This window comes from Tympanuchus pallidicinctus, unplaced genomic scaffold (assembly GCF_026119805.1).
Source record: "Tympanuchus pallidicinctus isolate F22 unplaced genomic scaffold, pur_lepc_1.0 scaffold34, whole genome shotgun sequence".
NCBI classification, from domain to species: Eukaryota; Metazoa; Chordata; class Aves; order Galliformes; family Phasianidae; genus Tympanuchus; species Tympanuchus pallidicinctus.
The window spans coordinates 2124983-2149741 of record NW_026294752.1 but is presented as its reverse complement, the minus strand read 5'-3'; the positions used below and the strand labels follow the sequence as shown (position 1 = coordinate 2149741).

General features: G+C 40.6%; 1 protein-coding gene across 5 annotated transcripts in view; it reads right to left on the bottom strand.

Annotated features, from left to right (window-relative positions):
• The window catches only part of HECW1 (HECT, C2 and WW domain containing E3 ubiquitin protein ligase 1), a 230445-nt gene that overhangs the window by 165982 nt on the left and 39704 nt on the right, over positions 1–24759 (bottom strand). For 2 of the 5 annotated variants that reach the window (XM_052698978.1, XM_052698979.1), the window contains exon 2: positions 3956–4013. The exons of the other annotated variants lie outside the window; for them this stretch is intronic. In XM_052698978.1, coding sequence (XP_052554938.1) covers positions 3956–3982 — 27 coding nt within the window. In that variant the 5' untranslated portion in view covers positions 3983–4013. The remainder of the gene's footprint in view (positions 1–3955; positions 4014–24759) is intronic. 5 annotated transcript variants of the gene reach the window in all.

The following is a 24759-nucleotide window of genomic DNA, read 5'->3' as shown; positions in this document are numbered from 1 at the left end:
TTTTATAATAAAGAAAGATTCATATAAATGATGTTGGCTTTTTAATTTTTCTTTGCTTAAGAGCTACACTGTAGAAGAACATTTTGAAGAATTTCTCCATGTTGAGAACCACAGGGAGCAATTCTACACCAACAGTGTTTCACTTCACTAATATATCCTTTTACCTGGTATATATCTTTTTATCTGATTAAAACCATGATCTCCCCATATTTTTTTGTTTTTGTTTTTGTTTTTTAATAAACCATTGCTTTGCATTTTAATAAAAACCAAATACTACAAAAAGGGACCAATTAGACTGAATATAATGTAAAGTGTGTACACAAGCTTATTTTCCTAAGAACTGTATCAATGTAAACTTTCTTCCCTAATGAAAAAATAAGTTCAAATGAAAATGTTAACATGCTGTTCTTTGTATCATTCAGAGAAAACCTTTTCTAAAAACAATGTCTTGCATGAGCTAGTGCCAGCCACCATCTATGAGAGCACCAGCTTCTTTCCAAGACATTATTTGGCTTGTGCCACAGCAACTTTTCTGTTGCATTTTCACCTTTTCACTTCAGTCTTCCATAGCCTATGTTGAGTTTTGGGTGCTTACATTAGGTGACTAACTTCTCTGTACCACTTACATGGTTAGGGGAGAGAAAAGAGTGCTCTGAAATACCAAGAGGAGCTCTGCTGACTATGTACATTGAGAAGCTAACATAAGGAACTAAATCAAGTGCTTGAACCTGTGATAGTGCTCGGGCCGCACTAGAGTTTGGAATGGTCCTGCAGCTGGCAAGTCTTCAAACTGCTAACAAATATTGGCATTTAGCTCAATTATCTATATGCAACATAATGAAGGGCTCATCCATAAGGTCAAGTATATATCCATGCAGGTACATGCTGTTCATTGCTATAGACCACACTGAGCATTTGTTTTAGTTTTCCTGAACTAGTCCATGCTCAGATAGAGGAAACAAAATTCTCTTCACAATAATGACAAGAAAGAAGAAAAAGTTTTGTTCAACGTGTTTTCCATACAGGGCAAAAGAACAGAGGAGAGAGGACAAGGAACTGGGGAATGACTCTCTCATTTTTGTTTCTAGAGAATTTTTCTCCCCTCCAGACATAGGAGAGATTGGTAGAAACTGGGACAAAGCTGCAGATTCAGTTAAACTTCCATTAAAAGTTCTGTGATGTGTCTAACATACAGCCAGACCTTTGTGGTTTGCAGACCTGTGGGCTGCATCACTCAGACAAGGCTGAGTACAGCTGTCCTCAGACTGGGCACAGGAGACAGAAAGCACCACAACCAGATGAATGTGCTCTAGCAAGTAGTCAAATTGTTATCTCCCTGTCGTGACTTAGTGCAATAAGCTACCTACTTCCAGCAGGATTCTTGGTTGGAGGTATCTAACAAAACCTGCAGGATTTCCTTTGTGCTGCGTGTAGGGGCCCACATCTGTTGTGATGTGTAAGTAGCAGCGAGCACTGAGCTTTTTCAAAACTTAGGAAAGTTCATCACCGCAGGTGAACTTCAAAACACTGCAACATAGATCCTTCTGGTGCCCAAGTGAGAAAAACATTTTGCCCTTACAATTTTCAAATGTATAATGCAATCTGTTTTATGAACAGAAGTATTTTTTAATCCTTTCTGCTATTAAGGGTGTCCTTCAATTGCATCATTGTGGAATATGGAGATGACTTGCTGCAATGTCCACCTCTTGAGAGAAGATAAAGCTCCAGGGTGGAATGTGGTGGATGATCCACGTTAGCTGCCTAATCAATGTGACCTGCGACCTCAGCTGTTAGCAAACACCAGGGGAGCTTGCTATGCTGACACTAAGAAAACAACAGAGCATGGAGTGAGAGCCCCATGGCTAAACCCATCCTGCAGGGCTGGGGACTTGATACTGTTGGGGCTGATGAACTACTCTGCTGTTGCCCCGAGCTGGCCCAGAGCCAGCAGTTTTCCACATTTCTGTCGAAAATACATTATGTTTTCTGAGTAAATTTTCCAAAACAAAGGTATGTTTGACTAGAATCACTAAAGCTCCACCTGAAACTAAGAAAACAGAATAAAAATGGCTTAAGAGAAAAAAAATGGGAGGGAAGATATAATTGCAAGACGGTGCTGACTTCTGGGATCATTCAACAGGCTGAGCCTCTCTTCCACTCCCACTGGAATGCCAATTCGATAAGATTTGAACACCCAGTTACACAAAGTGCTTCTCCGGGAGACTTAGAATCCTCTATAGAGCTGTTCCATGATTTAATGCAGTTGCAGTCAGCCATGTTATTCATGCTCTTGGTTAATCTCACATGCATTTATCACCAGCAATTCAAAAGAATCTCTAATCTCTTGCTTTAACAAACCACACTGTTGCCATGGGAGTTCTTGCTGGGCCCAGCCAAATTTCTTAGGAGTGATTATGAGAGCTCGTTCAAATGCTGCTAGGTGAATTGGGCCGTGTGCTGTTGGTGAACCCATCATCATGGCAGTTCACATATTGAACATGACCGGATTTACACTGCCACATTGGACATCACTCAGAATCAAAGCTAAGCCTAACCCGCCTAATATGAGGACAAAATGGAATGCGAGGGTGTTTATCTTCCACCAAACTTCTTTGCCCTTTTCAAACAACATTCTCTACTTAGGAAAGAACGCGCCATCCTACAACAAACAAAATCTTCTCTTTCAGAGGGATATTTTATTTAAATTTTGAACAGTGGCCAAATTGAAATCCTTTTTTCTTTTCTTTTGTTTTTTTCTCCCTGGAGTAATGGAAAAAAACTGCTAAATCCTCTGGATATGTACTTACACAATGCAGTAATTTCGGAATCATATTATTGGCACATAAAGTGTCAGGTGGCAAACAGTTTTCACAAGCTAGAACATTCAAGTATTACTTGTCACCAAAAGTAGTGTTCTTTCCATGACTGTCCAACACACCTTGAGATGTATAGCACATACTTCTGGGAAAACTTACATGTAAACAATGTGCAATATCACTGAGCTTACAGCTATGGAGAGGTAAAAGGAGGAGCTCTGTTGAACGCTCTCACTAACTACTACAGTGCAAAATTAAACATAAAAAGGATACATCTTCATGAAAATGGAAGAATATAAGAACCTATTACATGGCTGTTCACAGAATTCCTATTCTTCATAGAATTAAGGTTATTCGGTGGATTAGCAACAAAGAAAAATGTAAAAACAAACACACAAATGAAAACCCCAATAATAACAACATTTCAGTGACAGAAATAACACTTGATAAGCTTTAATGCACATTCTGGCCCTCCTCGATAATGCATGGCAGTTTAAAGAACTAAGCTGTGCAGGAAGATGCATACAGCAGCAGTGTTTTATGCATGCAGATCATCTCACAGGTCCCCTAGAAGTGGTTAGTGACAGTCAGACATTCCTGCAGCTCACACATTAGTGTCTGCTGTGATGGCTGATTTGTGTCTTGATGACTCCAAATTAATTCATGGTCAAAAGCTGCAGCTTTAAGGAAATGCCTTGTGAAAGTGAGTGGTTGATGCATTCTGTGCTTTGCCTATGCATAAACACGTGCAACTGAAACGTTACAGTTGCCTGCTGCTCCCAGGACCTCCTTGCTAGGATCTTAAGACAATTACCATGTCTTGAGTGAATTGTTGGGCAGGTCACGTTAAACACAAAACTAAAACAACACTGATATCAGATGGCTACTTCAGTTTGGAAACAAAACAGAAACAAAACAGAAACAAAACAGGAACAAAAGGAAAGATCACTTCAAATGAAGCTTCGTTGGACATGTTATTGAAAAGATGCTCAAATTAGCTGAGCTGCTTCATTTTATCTTAAATACGGACCAGGGGCAGCTGCAACGAGCTCTGAGCTTTGGCACATTCCATTATGAATGACAGTGAATTTATAATGGAATGGTATGGATGGGGTTTATAATCAGAAAAACACACTGACCTTAACACTACACAGGTGGAGCAGCATAATGACCCGCCAATTGTAAGCGCATCAATTCCTGGGGAAAAGTTCAATGAGGTTAACTCAGCATGTATCCCATAACCAACATAAGCGACATTTAAAAACATTGTTTTTCTACCCAAACTGTCTTTGCCAACATTTTATTAATTGACTTGATTCGCTGTTCGGCACTGAGTTTATCTTAACTACAGCAACAGCATACAATCAATACACCAGGATGTTGTCATGCACTTCAACACCGAAATATACATGGTTAAAAAATCAGAAGAGGATTAGCTACAGTAAATTTTGCAGACAGAATCAGTCGTTATATTCATTTAACTCAATAAGCATCTGAAAGAGAGCAAGAAGCAGCAGCCTGGGTATAACAAACAACACCATCAGTGCATTTTCAGCTTCCTCGTAAAATCTGCATGTTGAGGGAGCTTAGATAGGTGGCAGTCATCTCGCATTTCTGTTTCCCATCAATTCATTGATATTCTTGTATATCTGCGAAGGAAGTTAATTTCTATGTGACGTACTTAGCAGACACAGGATCCAACATAATTTTAGTAGTTCAAGATCAGACCACAGAACAGCAAGTGAACCTCTACTTCCCTCATTAACCTCAATTAGCACTTCAAAACCTTCCATAGTACCAAACTGTACAGCAAGAAGTGATGGAATAAGGAAACTTTAGTCTGAATGAGGGAAGCTAATCAGCAAGGACAGAAGGCTTTCGAAGCATGCAATAATACAAATTTTCAATACAAAAAAAAATGCAAAAGTAGCCCACAATTCATCTCCAGGAGCATTTACAGTCTGTATTTTCAGTTAATTCTCTCTGCTTATCTTCTGTGACTGAGTACTCTGACATTTTACAGCTTAGTAGCTGCACTAGCAGAGAAAGCTCCTCAGCAACAAGATGGTCAAATACTCCCATTTCAGGGAATCAAAGAACCACATAGAAAAGACCTTCAAGATCACTAGCTCCAGCCATCAACTTGACCTGCCAAGTCCCATCACAAACCATGTCCCTTAATGCCATGCCCACGTCTCTTAAATACCTGCAGGGATGCGAACTCCACCACTGCCCTGGGCAGCCCGTCCCACCACCATACCCAGGGCAGAAATTCCCAATGTCCATTTAAACCTCCCCTGATACAAGCTGAGCATTGCCTTATCACGTATCACACGAGAAAAAAGACTAGCACTCTATCACCCCACTCTAAAATTCATTCTCACCAACTGTTTCCAATGTGTACTCAACAACAGCTGTGAAGACAGAAAAACAGTCTTACAACAACACGATCAAAACCACTAAGACTGTTAATTCAACAAAAGCATGAAAATGAACAAGACGATGAAAAGAGAAAGGAAAGGCAGGATACGTTCGAAAACATTCCGCTCAAAAAAGGTTTATAAAATGAATCAATGCCAATTAGATTTTCAAAATACCTCACAGACAAGAAATTAAACAAAGTAAAAGTGCATGTTGCGTTTTCATCCCCCTTTACTCTTCAAAAGACATTAAATCACATGGACATAATCCATTTTATTTCCATACTTACAACCTACAATTTGGTCACTTCTTTCGTTTAATGAAAAAGTGTATTTACGTTGGATACAAGGGCTCCTCTGAAAGCAATGGCTTCTGTTTTTTTATATTGGCCCCTTATGTCAGAGGCGGATGCTGGTGGTATGGCAGTAGGGGGTTGAACCCTCCCACCAATACTGTTACTCATTTTGTTGCTGTGTGACAGATGGCAGCAGAGGGGCAGTCTGACAAAACAGCATCTGACACTGAAGTGTGTGCGAAACAAAGGCATATCACTGAATTCATCGATGCGGAAAAAAAATTACACCCATTGATTTTCATGGACATTTGCTGAATGTTTATGGAGACCAAAAGGAGCGAGGTAGTGGGCGGTGCATTTCAGCAGTGGCGACATCAACAGCGGATCACCTCCACTGTTGCAGATTCTTACGAGCTCATTATGAAGGCTCTTGCTCAATATTAGTAAAAATACAGAGCTAATGGTGGTGATGATGTGGAAAAAAAGTTATCTCAGCCAGGATAAAAACACTGGAGGAACAGATTGTGAAGAACAGAGAAGAAGAGCTGTGGTGTGTGTGCGGCAGGACTACTTGCAGCCTGAGCAACCATTCATTTTCTGGCTGAGAACAATGCAGATCTTCAACAAAGCCACTGCTGCATCCTGAGAGTAAGGAGTTTCTTCTGAGCTCTCTAAACAAGACAAGAGTAAAGTGACAAGTAGAAAGGAGAGTGCCCTAGGCAGCAGCTTTCCTAACCTATTTCTTCTGGGAACCCTGGAGAGTTCAAGCTCACTTGGTCAGTATTTACTTCCTCTCTCATCATTTCTGTTTTTATCTCACCCACCCCTTCCAACACCTTCTCCTTCATCACCCATCATTTAACATTAAGGTTTCTTGTTTGCTATCCAGCTCATACAGGCCCAGTTGTGCCTCAACACCATGCTCTCCCTCCCAAGTTTATCTCCTTTGTCTTTCCTTTTAGAGTATCTCCTTTATTCCTCCTCCACTTCTCATTTCCTTCTGCCTTGTCCCTTTCCACACAGAAGCTGTTTCCAGCTCCTGCAGCTGATGTTTGACCCTCACCCCTGCCTCTTGAGCTGTATCAGAGCAGCTTCTGGATGCTCTGCTCATCATCCAAGCTTATTAGCATCTTCTTAATACAAACCAAGCCCTGTGTGAAGTGGTCCTTAAGCTTACATCTCCCTGTGCTACTTGGCATCTTCAAATGCCTACTCAAAACCATATTTTGGGGGGAAATGAAACTATAAACTCCTGATCATGGTGAAGTTGACATGCAACCAACTAATATCAGTATTTATTTTATATATGCGCACAACTACCTATACACAATTATATTTGCACGGTATCCTTGTCCCTTTTATCCTCTGATTTTATTTTCAGTATATTTCTATATTGGTTGCACTTAGCCTCTGAACTGCTTTGTGCCTTGGGGCAGCCAGTGCAGTAATTAGCACAGGCAATCTGCAAGCACAGTATGTTGTACTGGTTAACAATAATGCAGTCTGTACAGGAAAACCCATCCAAGGCCAAAAAATTATTTCACCAGCAGTCAACACTTAGTTGTTAGAGTCAGGGACTGCTTGTGCTCAGCTCCCTGTGGGCTTGATTCCTCTTGCACTGGGCTGATCTGGCACTGCAGACAGAAACTCAAGCACTGAAACACCACAGTCATGTTACCAACAATATTAACAACTGTATTAACAATAACAAAAAAAGTAGATATGCTTTCTTTTTCCCATACAGATATAGATACGCTCTTCTGTTTCTCTGTTACTTCATTTATACCAGCCCCCAGCATCAGTTCCAATATGTCATTAATTAATAGTTGCTGCTGCATGCTTTAAGCATAGTCTTTCCCTTCAAGGGATCAGAATGACAGTTAAGAGATCAGAGTGAGTTTTTCAAACTTCCTCAGGTAGATGGATATTTGAAAGGTTTTTCTATAAAGATCAAACAAGAAAAAGAAGTGGTACTTATGCTGGAAGTGTTTGTTCCTTCTGTCTCAACAAGTAAAAGCATGTAAAAAAAAGAACCTTGTAGTTTTCAATTTCACTAACCATTCTTGCTATCTGAAGCCACTAGTTTCACTCCTCTAGCTACAGCAGGAAATACATAAAATCCCTTAGAATAAATGCTCAGTCCTGTGACTGCAAGTCAAATCTTAACAAATTATCATGCATAAATTAGCTAGCTGTCTCACAAACCAGTACAAAAATCAGCCATTTTCAGTAGACCGAAAAAAAAAAAAAAGTAACATAATTAGGAAAAAGAATTAATACACTAATTGAGGATTTAAATTGCATGGAGAGATCCGTCTCACCTCGGTGCTGGGGAAGGTTATGGAACGGATAATCTCAGGACCCATCATGGACCAATTAAAGGTCAACCAGGGGATCAGGCCCAGTCAGCATGAGCTTATGAATGGTAGATCCTATTTGACAAACCTTGTTTCGTCCTATGACAAGGTGCCCCGCTTAGTGGATAAAGGCAATGCTGTCGATGTGGTCTACCTGCACTTCAGTAAAGTACCACTGTTCCCCACAGCATCCTTGTGGAGAAGCTGGCTGCCCACGGTTTGGATGGGCGTACGCTCTGCTGGGTGAAACACTGGCTGGATGGCCGGGCCCAAAGAGCTGTGGTCAGTGGAGTCAAATCCAGTTGGCTGCCAGTCACAAGCAGTTTCACCCAGGGCTCGGTACTGGAGCTGCTTCTATTTAACATCTTTATTAACCATCTTGATGAGGGATTGAGTGCACCCTCAGTGAGTTTGCAGCCAGCACCAAGCTGGGAGGGAGTGTTGATCTGCCAGAGGGGAGAAAAGCACTGCAGGGGAACCTGGATAGACTGCATCGATGGGCCGAAGGTTACTGTATGGGTTTCAGTAGGGCCAAGTGTTGGGTCCTGCATTTTGGTTACAACAACCCCAGGCAACCCTGCAGGCTTGGGGAGGAGTGGCTGGAAAGCTGCCTGATGGAAAGGGACCTTGGTGTAGTGATGGACAGCGGGCTGAACATGAGCCAGCAGTGTGCCCAGGTGGCCAAGAAGGCCAATGGCATTCTGGCTTGGATCAGGAATGGTGAGCAGGACCAGGGAAGTCATCCTGCCCTGTATTCAGCACTGGTGAGGCCTCGCCTTGAGTGCTGTGTTCAGTTTTGGGCACCTCAGCACAGAAAGGACAATGAGGTGCTGGAGCAGGTGCAAAGAAGGGCAAAAGGGCAACAAGACTTGTGAAGGGCTTGGAGAATATGGCCTGTGAGGAGAGACTGAAGGAACTGGGGCTGTTCAGTCTGGGGAAGAGGAGGCTGAGGGGAGACCTTATTGCTCTCTTCAAATGTCTGAAAGGTGCTTGCAGCAGAGCAGGGTTGGCCTCTTCTCACTGGTGACAGGATGAAGGGAAATGGCCTCAAGTTGCACCAGGGTAAGTTTAGGTTGGAAAACAGGAAAAACTTCTTTACAGAAGGGCTGTTAAGCACTGGAATAGGCTCCCCAGGGAGGTGGTTGAGTCACCATCCCTGGATGTGTTTAAAAACCGCTTGGATGTGGTGCTCAGGGACATGATTTAGCAGAGGGTTGTTAGAGTTAGGGTAGTATCTCAATTCTATGAGATAAACTTCAGTTGCCTGAAATTTGTCTCAAAATTAGTCACATCTGTTGCAGAAAGCACTCCAGCTTTCTCAAGCAAAGACAAAAGATTTGTACATATTAACGTAAAATAAAACCTCCAATTGTTCCATATCACAAAAGTTAATAAGGTAACAACAACCACATGGCATATTGAGGTGAGATCTTCCATCTGCTACTCTGTTAATCTACAACATTGTTCTCAATTTGCACCCGTCTTGGAAAGCATCAGATAGCTGTAACAAATAGCTGACATTACTCAAAATGCTGATACATTAAGTTGTGGTTCAGAAGCAGATTCTGAACCGAGACCATCCATGTAGCAAGGAGACACCTGTGGAACAAAGAACATGATTTCTGCCCCCAACACAGTGAAATCTTGGAGACAGCCACCCACCAAGAGTTTGAGAGGAAGAAAAACTGAAGAGGAAACAGTATATACTGTAGTAGTAAATCATGGTCTCAGGACAAACTGAGCCCAACTGCCTGTCCAATTTTGTACAGATATTGTGATAAGAAGGAGTTTTAAAAAGAAGCAACAAAACCTGGATGATGCAGTGTTCCATTTATTTGCTGAGCAGGTAGGACTGCAAGGAGGAGGCTGTGAAGATTTACTGAAGATGGGGCACACATTGCAGGTATGTTGGCAGTGAAGTCTGATCAACAGTGATGCTGAGCTCCTGTTGAGGAGGGGAAGATGGCAGGAATAGTGTCTACTGGTCATGAATTCCTCTGATGATGTACATTTGCTGTGTGATATACTCTGCAGAAATGGCATCCAGCAAAGCAAAAACAGGAGGGAGACAGAGTGAGAGAATATACTGCTGACAAAATGCGCTCTCTGGCCAGGGGATCCTTCCAATTATGTTCTGAATAGATACAAAGTGAGGCTCATTTAGTCTAACAAAGGCCATTGCAACAAACAAGAGTTCCAGGAAATAAAACACTGGACCACGAATGAGCTCCAGGAAGCCTCCTCTCCTACTGAACCATTTGCAACCAGTCTAGTTCCAGCCTCATTTCCCTTCCCTAGAGGGATCCAGTTCTGAAAGAGCACAAAATCTATCTTGCTTTAGTGAGCTTCTAGAAAATAGGTCCCCTTGGCAACTTATCCTGCCTCCTCCAGATTTTGCCAGGCTACTCACCAAATTTCTTTGCTACATATATGACACTGTGACTATGGACAATGAAAACAAAAGCAAGTTAGCATTACTACAACAATAGGATAAGTCTAAGTTAGGGTTGATGTGTTTCTTTATCCTCAACCTTAGTTATCCTCTTCTCATGCATGCTGAAATATGGCATATGCTCACTTGTACCTAATATTTTTGTTAGCAATGACATTTTCTTTCTCTTATTAAGGAAATTTCACGCTGATGACAGGGGTCAGTGGTCCAACAACCAGGCAAAAATACCCCTGCCTGCTGTGGGGCAGTTGCAAGAGCAGCAGCAGCCTACCCCTTCCCAGAGCATTGCCACCAGGCCTCAGTGCTGGCCCTAACAGAAAACATTATGCTTGATGAGGCTGAAATGTGCACAACACCATATCTTTAGACAGATTTCTTGTCACTCCACTGGCTCCAATGTCCTATAATTAACAACTGGTTGAAGGGCCTGGCCTCAAGTCTTCAGTCTCCCTCTGACAATCATGATTTCCCCAGTGATGCGGATACTTGGCAGTACACTGAGTAAGTAGAAAAACAGTTTAACACAGTCTGTCAGCCACTTGTGAAATGAAGTTGGATCTGAACTGCCGTCCTAGAGGATCAGTGGAATACTAACGTCAGCAGATAGAATACTTGCTAAATGCAGTTTACCACTGAGCATGCTGTAAATGTCATACAAGAGGAAACCAGCTCATCTCCCAAAGAAACAAACACGAGTAAAGAGTAAGTATTTGTATATCTTATCCTGATGCCTTTAAAACCCTGTATTTGTAAACTCAATGTTAGGGTCTATCTAGAAGCATTCTTTAGCTAGACAGTGGAGATGAGGGAAGAAAGATTTGAAAGAACAGCACAACAGCTATACAGCAAACTACTACGTTATTTTGTGCGAGTAGGACTTTCAATCTATTAGACTTATAGCAGGAAAAGATTCAAGACAGAAAACTTTATTTATTACTGCCTAAATGCCATTATTCCTCACTGACTGCAACAAGCTACTAAAGCCTAGGCCTGCAAAGCAGCATGCTTCAAGTGTAACAAATAGCTGTTGTACATCTCTGGAGCTGGCAATCTCCTCAACTTATCTGATGAATTTTGACAGAGAAACATCCAACTACCTATTACCAGCACCAGAAATATCTTCTCCCAATTGCTCAGTGCAGTGACTGCTATCTGCAAACTACAGCTCACATTTAATTGTCAAAAAAGAGGAAAAAAGAACGCAAGCCCAGCAATACCAAGCTTCTGCTCTAACCGATAAATGCTACACCCTTTGGCTCATTTCTAAAACACTGTAAATCTTAATGCTGCATTCTCCTAATCACTGATGAAGGCCCAGTTCTATTATTTCAGTGGAATTAATGTGCTTCCATTTCATCCTATTTTCACTACAGATACAACAACAAGCCATAATAGCAAACTGGCACTTCCTATGCCAAAGAAATTAATTTATTACTGTATCAAATGTTTTTTTTGGATAGTTCACTGCAAAACATGGAATTTATGGTAAAGATGTGATGTTCGGGGGCGGGATACACTGAATAAAAGGATTCTAAAAGCCCCAGGCCAGGGTATGATATGCTAGGCTGTTATTTGCTTCCTTATAAACACACTGGAGAAAGTTAACACGATAGCACCTCACAGGATCATATTGAGAATCATACCATTCACTTCTTCAAAGCAATATTCACTGACCAAGTTCCAAGTTGTTAATTCAAAATTCAAAAAGGAAAAGACTGAAAAAATTCTTTCCTCCTTGGAAAAACAGAATGTCCTAAGTGAGAAGCATTACTTTTGGTCATTTTGGCTTCAACTTGCTCTGAGTAAACGTCTTGAGTAGAGACCTCAGCGAGCTTCCTCTTGGGGACAAGCAGGTAACTGGTGCCAGCTCTGCAGTTATGAGGAAGCTCAGCATCTCAGCAACCTGATATTTCCTTCATAAATGAAGCGCAACGCCAACACGATTACTGAACACAATTAATCACTGATTTATGCAGCACTTCACTTCCACAGCATTTCAAGTTTGCTGTCGGTGAAAGAGATTTTTATACCAAATAAAAGTGATAAATAGGATAAAGAACCAGGCAGGAAGATAGGAGAAGACACCAGCAGAGAGTTGAAGCAGAGGAAACATTCACTGGAGGGGAAAAAAAAAGAGCTTATTTTCATGGAAACCTGGCCACTAGGAAAAAAAGGAACAATCCAGCCAGTCCTCCCTAGACCGTGAGCCTCCCACTCTTTACCTTGCAATATTTTCTAATGGAAAGAGCAAGATGAAGTACAATTTTTAAACAAGGGTCACTTCGACAATTCCCATCCGAACAGGGTCAGATTACGAATGTTTCACTTTCTCGAGGTATTTACTAAGGTCTTAAATACACAGATTGGATGAGAAAGTTACTTCCAATAGATTATGTCCTCTTATTTTTAATACGACTAGGAAGTAATAGTGTGAAATTTCTCTACTGCTAAAGTTGATAATAATTTGCTACTAACTTCTTATGGGGTGAAATACTGGCCCCGTTAATAACACCTTGCTTCCTCACTAGTTTTGCCCTATAAAAAGGAAGAGTAGATTAAATTTTCAAAAAGAAAAATTGAAGCCAAGTCTTAATGCCACAGCCATTGATTTTCTCTTTCTTTCAAAAATTGAAATTCAGTGACAAACCCTCTCAGACAAGTAGACCACTATTAGAGAAAGATATCTGTGAGAGAACGTTTCTGCCTCTGCTTTCTGTATCCCTATTTCCCATCTGGACTAAGAACAAGGGGCAAAGTCACAAAACTATTCGAGGATAAATAATACTTTCAAAACAGGTTACATAATTGACTATGATTCTTCATCTTCTGGAACCCTGGGAATTTAAAGGACAGTCTTACCCCAAAACAACATGCAAGTACATAATGAACTCATTCTTATGTTTGTGAGGAGAAACTAATTGATTTCCACTTGTCCTCTCGCTCAAATTGCTTAAGATCACTTCTGTATCTGCAGAGCTATCAAGAACCCTGTAAAAGCTTCATATAAACACATACTTTGGTTCTGCAAATTAATAAAAGCATTTAGAAATCTGATTTAAAAAACCTTTCTGCATACTCAGTTTTGGGTTACATTAGAAGCTAAGGTAACAGATCGGTATTCCATCTGATGCCAACATTTCCTGCAGAATCATTTGATCCTATAGAACATTAATTACTTCACGATAAAAAATAAAGATCAGATTCAAAATTCTAATTTCTTTTTATTGACACAGGCAGGAGTTAACCCCCTTGTTCTTAATAAAACTCGTTACATAAGATTGCCTCCTTGTTTTGATGAATGCTTCTGTTCTTTTGGTATACTTTTTACTGCATCAAATCATCTTATTAAGACAGCTGAGTGGTCTTTCCAATTCTGACATTAAGAAGGTCTGAAAGTCTGTGGTGTGATTTAAAAGCATAGTTGGAATTGTCCTCCAAACATGGAAAATATGGTTTGGTGTCTGTCTTGTGCAACTGGTCTGAGTCCAAAGACCAAATCTCTTAGAACCAAGGCAAGTTTTGTCCCTAGAGAACATGTCCCTGCCTCACCATGAGTGGTGGGGACAGACAGGACTGAGGGACTGTGCCTGTGCCCTGTGGATACCCACTGCAGGAGATGAACAACTCAGTGCTAATCCTTGTTCACCAAGCAGACTGGGATCCCAGGCAACGGAAGATGCTAAGTACTGAAAGGGAAGCAATGCCCATGAGGTTTTAACAACCAGAAGGCAGTGTTTTGCCCCGCTCCTCCAGCACTTCTCTTCAAGCCTGGCCATTTGAGTTGACACAAGACATCAGGCATGCTTGTGGAATGCTGCACAGCACATCAGACCTCACCCCGGGGCCCAACGTGGCTGGCAGCTATTATGACTCTTAAAGCATAAGCAGTCATCCTGGGGGCTTTGAACAGAAGTGGCTGTCTCCTAGAACTAGTTCATCTCCTCATTTGCACAGCCCTTACTCATGCAGCATGGAGTGGAGGAGATTGAGATGAAGAGGTGCTTGAGGCATCCATATCTATTCCTCGCTACACAGTCCAGCCTGTTTCCTCACATTATACGTGCACCAAATTTATGCTGATGTCAGCTCTACTTGCTGTACCAGCCTCTAATCTCCAATGTACATGTTTACCTGATGGGTGTGACTGCTGCAGCTACGTGGGGCTTTTGGCTCTAGCAGCCTTTGCAGAAGGCGCTCTGCAGAGGGGGGTATTTTTAACGCATATTACATTATTATAAATAGGCCGAGAGCTAAATTCTGGAACTAGCTCATGCTGTTAATTCTAATTTAGTTTGGGCCTGATTCCAAATGGATGACTATGCATGCAAACATTCATCTGAATGTACAATTGGCTGTTATGAACACAAAATTATTTCTTGTGCTCGTGCATGCATAATTTACACGCACTAATTTAGATGCCGAAGTAATTCCCTAGCAGAATTCCAGCGATCAGATTTGACTTGAAGACTGCTATTCAGAAAAAAATAAAGTCACAGTTACGTTTTCTTCAGCCACACAACAAGGAAGCAACTGAGAAATCACTGCTGTTCTTGTAACTAGAAAAACTTCATTATAAGCCTATATTGCCAGCTGACTGTTGGTTTACCTCACCCCCACCCCAATCCCCCAGTTATTTCCCCCCATGCTGTTTAATTTCTATTTCCATATTGTGACATATGAGCACAGTCATCCATCAAAAATAATCATCTCAAAATGAACGCAGCTAAGCAGTGTTTCCTATCAGGCATATCTGAGTTTTATGCTTAATGCATGGAAATCCAAAGCCCTCTTGTGAGCAAATAGTTGGCTTCACAGTTTTGAAGTGAAATACCAAAGAAGTGAATCCAATGAACCATGAGTGGATTATGAATCATAACCTAAACCAATAAAAAACTTTTTTTTTTTTTTTTTAAATTTGGAATTATTTGGAAATTGCTAATGAGCAAACAAAGTGGAATTATTTCTCTCCAGGTCACTGTCATGCTAAATTTTTTTTTAGGTTATTTCAAAATAAATGAATAAAAATTGATAAAGCATTTGTTTAACAAGCTGCTTGGAATGTTACATTTTCTCCTAAGATCATACAAAAACCATGAATAATCATCATCAAGTATGCAATTAGCAGAATATCCCTCAAAACAGGACCAGTGTCAAGAAAGACAGTAATCTTTGCACACACTCTAGTCTTCACCAACCTTTGGCTGCACGAATTTCCCCTTTTTGGTCACTTTTGTTTGAATGGGGAAGGAGATATTATTTGAGAGAATTTTATGGGAATTCTGTGTCACAGAAGGCACGAGGTCTGTTATATAAAGGCTCACTTCTACCTGCCTGAGCATTGGTTTCCCTAAGTTACAACTTTCTTAAGTCACATATTCAAGATGATAAATTTTATTTGAAAGACTGCATCCAGCAAATCTGTTCTTGACTATAATTCGGGTAGCAAAATATAACCTGGGACTTTGCCTTTTTCTATCACCATCCTTCATTAATACTCACTAGAGTAAGAAATCACTTAGAAACATGCAGGCACCGATCCTATGCAACTAGCAGAGGTGGAAATGACCTTACCAAAACCAAAGACATAACTGTTCCATTTCTACAAATTAAAGCATATACTAAGCTATGTAAATAAGGCTACAGAAGACAACACAATTATTTATACATGTGTATGTGTATGGGAACTGTTGAGTCACAGCCTGAACCACAGATTGACCACCTGGAGAAAGGACCCAGTCAGCCATTGGAGCACAGGTGAAGGCAACTCAGCTGTGTGATAGGAAGGGGTGGAGACTGGCTTCACCTCTCCTAGACTGCATTTAAGGGCTGACTGCCAATGGAGAAGGATCTCAGGTTGGAGATCCCTCCCTTATGGGGCCCTTCCTACAAGCCTAGATCTTCAGAGACGGGTGAGCACCTTTCCTTTTGTAATACCACCTCATCTGCACCAAACTTTCTGATTGTAGCACCATCCTATCTGTGTCAATCTTTCTAACTATAACAGCCTGTAATCTATCTTGTATTTGAGAATACAACCAATGTTATCTGTTAGTTTGTTACTTATGGGAACTGGGAGACATTGGGGCATTCTACGGTTTTTAGATGTTGGAACATTTGCTCTGCGTTTCATTTTTTTTAAGGAAAATAATTACTTAATATTACATATATGGCTACTTAAACGATCAAGCACCATCCATTGCATGAATTTTGAGTGAACGCTTCTGAGTATTTTCCCTTGATTGATTGATACATTTCACTATATCCAGCAGCTTTTCCAGCCAACGTAATGTTTGTCACGTGGAAATACAATCCTTAAGTCTTATGCAGATTTCACAATGAAAAAGATTTCGGTAGTGAACAAGACAATGCTGTAATTATTCAGCCAAAAAAACCAATGCTCTTTATTTTGCAGTGTTTATGGAGTTTCAGGTTGAGGGAGTAAATACCAGAGTTAAAAGCTGTGACTAGATCTTGGTTATTTATTATTTATTACAGTATTTGGTTTTCATTTAAAAAAAAAAAAAAAAAAAATCCTGCCTTTATGGTAGATTGCTAGCTTTCAGTTTTTAGCGCATCTGGAAAATTCATTCCTGAACGCCCCCAAAAAATAATAAGGCAAATTTAATCAAGTCTTGTCTCTGACAAATCTTGCTGCTTTTTTTCATAATAATTTCTTGCCCCATGCTTTTGAAGCATTCAGGAAGGCCTAAAAAGGATTAAAAAAAAAAAAGACAAAATGTGAGTGAGACCAGTGCAATGGAGAACCACTAGGCAGCTTGTCTACTTTGGACATTAAATCGACTTTAACAGTTTGACTATAAAGCAAACCTCAGTGGAATTTCACACATGGTAAAGACTACCTCGAGTGCCTTATCTCATTGGTTTTTCTATTTTAGAAAAGCTCTGAAATACTTCCAGTTTTCTACCTGGAAGTTTTAATCAAAGCATTACACAGATCACACAACCTGTTCACAGGATTCTGTCTTCTGTACTAATTGATTTTTATTTTTATTTATTTATTTTTTTTAAACAGAGCATCAAAATTTAAGCATAATATGCTTACTGTAAATTCTCATACATTAACAAACATTTTTGAGACCTGCTTGGCAAATGTTGTTGGCGAAACATCATCTGAGAAAATACGTGCAAGTGTATTTTCGTAAGTTACTGTTAAACAGCAGAATAGCCAGTTCTGAAATTCCAAACAATACGGAAAGCACACAGTTCAAATAACACGTGGCTGTAAGGCTTAAGCTTAGTGGACAGTTTATTCGCTATGCCACGCCAGTTTTGCAGCTGTTTATAGAGTCCAAGCAACAGTATTAACTTGGCAGTGATGCAGTGAAATAGGGAATCAGATCCTTCACACTTGCATGCATTCCATTCTAGCAGAAGGTAAAATGAGCACTGATTTTTTTTTTTTTTTTTTTTTTTCAAAGGCTAAAACTCCATATTTTTTCCTCATTACATTTTAAATTACTCATTAATTTATTATGAATAGCTATAAGCAATGAAGTTCTAAAACATTAAGCATACAGACATCAAAGAGTCCTTCTGTCAAGAAGTATCCAAACTCATTGGTTAAGCAACTTTTGCATTTTCTCTACCAGTAGCTGTATTTTAAAACCAAACTTAGGAATGAAAAATGGCTGGAGAAAAATAGAAACACTTCCCTTCAGATTTAATCAGATAGTGTTGATCTTGGACTCCTAAACTCTAAAGCAGAATACAGTACAACATCCAGATGTAGTAGCTAGGATTAGGACCCCAGGGTAGGAGTTACAAAAACATGGAGAAAACATCTGCTCAGAAATGCATAACTGACAAAGACAGAAAAGGGAAATAGGAGCTATTGTCCTTGCTTCATCCATGGTGAACTGAATATTGCATCCAGTTGCTCTCCATGCTAATTTCATATTCTGCTCTTGTCATCTAATCACCAATCCATTACCCTTGTTCTAAGGATCGTCCTCAGTATCCCCTTAAATATTTCAACACTCTGAATTATGAAAAGCTCTGACCTTTGAAGATAGTAGCAGAAATCTTGTCAGGAAGCAGAACATATTCGAACGATAATTGCAATGAAAGAATGACAAAAGCCCAAACAACCCCAACAGTGCTCCCCCTCAGAAAAACATTATTTGGTCCTGCAAGTCATGGAAATGCTTTTTATCCTCTAAACATTTTTATATTTGTCATCACTGAAACCACAAAGTATTTTCAAGACATTTACATTTAGTCTTTTGAAAAGGTCATTTACTGATAAGCACTATAATCAGACAGTGAAAAATGGTTCTGTTTTCCTAGATTTAGTTCAAAATCTCTTCTGATCACTTAATAGTCATCCACCTCTTATGTATGTGTTTAATTATGCCATCACACACTATCACATCTCAGTATCATGTGCTCTCACTGTGCCAACAAACAGTGGATTCTAGCTCCCAACATCACCTCTGAGAATCAGCTCTATTTTCAAATCTGGCTAATGTTTTCAAGCTACAATAGATCCCTCCTTACATTTTAACTGTAATTCATTGTAGTTTGTAATTAAGCTACTCTGAAATACTACTTACTGCTGACAGACTCCAGCGAAGGAAATCTCCTAATTTTCTCATGACAAAATCCATTAAGTCACTAACAGGCTCCCCTTGGAAAGTCACCTTCAAGCTCATAGATACGGATCAAATGTTTGGCTGGTATTAGGAAAATAGTGTTCTTTAATAAATGAAAAAAAATATATATATATTCAAAGGCTGCTGCTTCTTGATGTTAGATAATACCTTACAAGACATACTTCATGTCATGGCCCTTGGCCAGCATTCCAAGTTGCTACAACCTAGGAAGGAATGATTAATATTACATTGGTTCAGATGAAACTAAACATGGCAAGGGATGTGAAAAAAGAAGGGATTCTGTAAGTGCACTGGTCAGAAGAGACAGGGCAAGGAGTGTGTACCTGCTCAAATAAATGAGAAGGGAGAACTGGCTTCAACATACATGGGGAAAGCTGAGGTACTCAAAGAGTTCTTTACCTCAGCCTTATTGGCAGTCAGGCTTCTCATGTCCCTGAATCTCAAGGAGGGAGTGAGAGGAGCGATATCCCTCCCACCTGAACAGTGGGGCAAATCTGAAACCACTATGTGAGACTGGATGTGTGCAACTCCATGAGGCCGGACAACATTCATCCCAGGGTCCTGAAGGAACTAGCTGATATGGCTGGCAACACTGTTATTCACCTGACAGTCATGGCTATCAGGCAAAGTCTGCAGTGACCAGAAAAAGGCAAACGTTTCCATGAGGTTTAACTGATATCTTCTACCTGGACTTCTGCAAGACCTTTGATATGATTCCATGTTACATCTTCATCTCAGAGATGGATTTGGAGAATGGGCTATTTGATGAAAAAAGAATGGGTTGGGTGGTTAAAGACAGAGAGTTGTGGTCAATGGCTCTACGTCCAGGTGGAAGTTGGTCATGAGTGGTGACCTAAGGGATGTATCTTGGGACTGGTGCACCTCAACATCTTTATCAGTGACACAGATTTTGTGATCGAGTACATCCTCAGCAAGTTTGCAGATTAGACCAAGCTGAGTGGTGCAGTTCACACAACAGAAGGAAGAGGTGTCATCCAAATAGATCTGGACAGGCTTGAGAAGTGGGCCCACGTTTACCTAATGAGGTTCAATAAGGCCAAGTGCAAGGTGTTGCACTTGGGTTGTGGCAAACCCAGGCATGTGCACAGACTGGAAGAAGAACTCACTAAGAGCAGCCCTGAGGAGAAGGCCTTGGGGAGGGGTACTGATGGACCAAAAAGCTGGGCATAAGCAGGCAGCTTGCTCTTGCAGTCCAGACTGCCAACAGTCTTCTGGCCTGCATCAGAAGAGAGGCAGCCAGTAGAGAGAGGGAGGTGATTGTCACCCTCTACTCTGCCATTATGAGACCCCATCTGGAGTACTGAGTCTAGACCTTGGGTCCCCAATGCAAGAAAGACATGAGGCTGTTGGAGTGGGTCCAGAGGAAGGTCACAGGGCTCTCTGAAGAAGGAGAGCTTAAGCGAGTTGGGCTTTTTTGTTTGGATAAAAGAAGGCTCCAGGAAGACCTCATTCCAGCCTTCTTAGTACTTGAGGGAAGCTTGTAAACAGAAGGAAGATAGAGTTTGAACACAGTGTGATTATGACAGAACAAAAGGAAGGATTTAGGTTAGATGCTCGGACATCTTTTACTCAGCCTGATTTAATAATGCCTAGAACAGGAAAGTTGGAACTAAATGATCTTTAAGATCCCTTCCAGCTCAAGCTATTCTGTCATTCTAGGATATATACCCTGCAATTGACTACTGTCTTTATTCTGTCTACTTGTGAGAAGTTACAGAAATGCAGAAAGGCCATACAAGTACCATAGTCAGCCTACAGTGGCCTGAAAGCCTCTGCATGAGATGGATAAAGAAAGCAACTGCTTGATGTAATATGACATCAGGATTTCCATCTATTTTCCTAACATACAGGCTATGGAGTTCCTGTGAACTTCCTTCTCATGCAGACTGACAAATTGAATATATTTCTCCCTTACAAAGAATGACAAAGGGACAAGTTAAATTGAAAATTAAGCTATGATTGTCACAAAGAAGTGAGTCAGGTGTCTTCTCGTAGCTACTCAGAGGTTGTTAAAGTTGTAGAAATGAATTTAGCCCAAGTCCACCATACGTTTAACGCTGCTTACAAAAAATTAGCCCAACGCTTATTTACAAACAGAGCATTCCTTTTTCTTGAAATTACAACTTGCATACACCATAAAAGTACTTTCTCACATATATTATTAGATTAGCTTCTGTATTACCATCACATTGTGTTTTAAAGGAAAGGACGATTTGTATGTCTCCATGAAAAGGAGTTTACTCAAAGAGAAAATAAAAGCTAATGATATTACAAAAATTTTTCAAACTTCTAGGAAGCAACTCCAAAGCAATAGGAGCCTCAAGTCAGAAAGACATCAATAACCAATGATCAAACCTTCTGGCTCACTTTTGTTACACTCTCATACTTAGGGCAACCACAGTGGCATGGGAAGACACAGAAATGGGACAATTTGTAAGCTGACAAACCCAGCAATGTAGGCTGGGTAGAACAGAGAGCCCAATAAACTGTCCAAGAAACAGCCTTCCATATCTCAGTCTTTGAATGCTGATTAAGGGACCATTCTCAATAAAGTTACTTATTTGACATCCTTACAGAACCACATAAGCCTGGAATTCAGCATGCATCATCAGGCATTTTCAGCTCTGCTCTAGCTCCTGTCACAGGGCCAAAACTAAGCTTCACGGGCCATCCAAAGGCAAGAGGCTACATTTCTTCAGGGCTGATTTCAAATCCTCAAAAATAAAACAAACAAACAAGTCAGGGTCTGGAGAGACTGTGTCCAGAGACACAGCCCAGTTTCAGCTGTGCATCATGGCAAAAGGCCATAAAATTAGAGAAAAAATAAATTAATTAATTAAAATAAAGGCCACAAAATCTGGGGTTTCAGATTTTTGCTTTTCTTTCTTCCTCACAGCACCTGTTAATTTGACCAGTGATTTCACCCACACTAATTTTTGCACAGATGTGGCACAGTCTGCTCTCCTGGTCCAGATAAGGGGAATACGGGAATTTTTTAATTGGTAATTGATCGTTAAAGGGTGGATGTGTAAGAAAACATCCTAAAACATGATAAAATTTAATTCAGTCTCTGAACTATAAAGAACTTCCCTGAACATATTATTCTAGGCATAGAACTCACTTTCCACAACAGTAATTTATTTTTGTGCAAACCTACCCGAAGAAGCCACGCTGAACATCACAGACAAGTTATTATTTTGTCAAATTGTCACAACAGGGGGCAAAAAAGTAACACATGAATACTAATTCGAGCCTTTTTTAAGTGCTTCTCAAGTCATGGAGGTGGCAGAAATAGCAATAGAAAAAGAAAAACCCAGGTTTTATTTTAAGTTCGGATTTGAAAGAAAGTTGTATTGAGATCCAGGCAACCATTTCAAAAGCGATATGGGAGAATAAAGATTTTTCCTTCTCCAGTAACCATCCTTGTTTTCTGTTTTCCCCCCTGTGCACACAGCTTGTCAACAATCTGAGCAATGCCTGTGCTCTGGGAAACTGTAACTCCAGCACGACCTCTGAGAAAATGCTTAAACACAGCATCCCCTGGCCCTGACATGGAGCAGGATCCCAGAGAAGATCGCGTGCTCAGCCCCATGCTCAGCCAGTTCACCTGGCCAGTGAGAAAAGATGAACAGAGCCCAAACCTCACACTGCACGAGCATTTACCCAGACTCCTAATTCTGAAGAGCCTTTAGAGGAGACAAAGTATACTGTGTCCCTAGTTATAGTCATAACCTTCTTGCTTTCTTCAACCAAACAGTTTTATTTCAAAGCAATTTTAAAGGATCTGTGGAACAGAAGCTATAAGGCAATCACGGCTCCCCTTTGCTACCCCCTCACCAACTCAGACTATATCCTTTTGGACTCCAGTCAGAAAGTACAGCTTGGTCTTAAAATGACCGAAGCATGGATTTCCATTAGCTATATAAAAAGACTGGTAGAATGGAGTGGTAAAGTTCATCAGCTCTGCCCTTTTCTACCCTCTAAAATTCACATCTGAGGCTGAGCTGTGAGAACAAGCAGGTACTTCTACACCAAAACTCTCATCTCCATCCCAACACTGATAGAGCACTGGTTAAGATCCTTTAAGGAGAAGCAGTAATTACTAGCTACTGGGACTGTGATGACCTTTTAGTTGTCAATGGCTTTATTTCTAAAGATGCTGCCACCCATTCTTCTTAACTCAGAGGTTGCAGAAGTACAGAGTTGGAAGCTTCCACCAGCTCTGCCATTGCTAAAGTCAGCACCATCACTTAGCCTCCTTTGAGTACTGTTACGTGACTTGGGAGGATTGAGCCTTTCTTTGGCAGGGATTCTGTAACTTCCAAAGTTCACAAAAATGAGAAAGTCCAAAGTGAGCCCAAAAGAAAGACCCATTACAGAATCAACAGTTACAGCAGAGGAATCCCCTGTAATATCACACAGCCACTAACATCACTAACTTTAAATTACATTTTAAATGGAAGGGACAAAATACCATTTGCAATGTGACACAAAACTCTTACATTTAGAGACTTATTTTAGAGACCACTCCAAGAATCACATAAAAGTGCCTTTCCTTAGCATCAAGGTAGAGAGAGAAGCAGGCATTATCCCAACTGTGCAGTGTCTCAATTATGAAAGTACACCCTTCTTCTGTTTCCCTTTAGGTCATTTCATATATGGATATCTTTTCCATAAAAATTACAAATATCATCTCCACAGCATCCTTTAAGCCTCAAACTTATTCAAAGCAGCAGCACAGTAGCTTGTATGATATATCACATCCAGTTGTTTCTCAGAATTTATTAAATCTTAATTTCTTCCTGCAGGAGACCAAACTTTCAGCCAGTAGCACAATAGCCTTGGATAGCTTTACATGCCTCTGTCCATGCATGCAGGTAAGACTTTCTGATTTCACATGTCTCTAGAGTACCTGGCCATGCTTTACAGCAGGAAAGCATCAATCTGGATTTGGACAACTGGAGTTTTTGCCAACATCTCATGGATTTTGCAATCCACCAAAGAACTTGACTAGATGACTCCCAGCATTTCATGGCTTCTAACTGCCTACAGCTCCCAGAGAATTGGCTGACTTCTCTGATGAAGAGAGAAAGAATGATGTACTAGAACTGCTGCATGGACAGGGACTTAAAAATGACCAGGCCAGTCATGATTCCATGCCAGAGAACTTTGTGTACTGTCAGTCTAATGTCTGTGCTGTGAAACTGGGGTAATCACAGTGCTTCCATGTGCAGTGGAATTGCCAGATAACAGCTTGAAAGAGTACATGAGCACCTGAGTACTTGGAGTGGGGAGCCTAGATCCACCTTTGGTGGTGCTTCCAGCTGTGCTTCCAGCAGTGTGTATGTACTCAGAGCCTGCACCACATGCCCCTCTCCCCCCTACTTTTCCAGCATGCCAGAGTTCAAATCAGAGACAGCTGCATTCCCCAGCTCACCCTTTTATTCCAAGCTCTTTCTGGGAGGGTGAGTTAATTCTTCTTTCTTTGATATCTTGTTCTACAGCACCTGTAACTCAAATAAAGGCTCTGTCATCACTTTTGTTCACTTTACATCATGATATCACAATGTGTCTGGCATCTCATACATTTACTAAGGGTTATGCTTTATTTTGTGACTGCAAAGTGCATGAAATGCAGAGTGATTTTGATCTCCGCTGCAGCCTTGAGAAGCACTGGCCACCTTTCACACAACCTTCACATGTATTTTTGAAACAGTAAGTCCATGCAAGAATTTCTTTAAAAACAAGATCTTACACACCCACC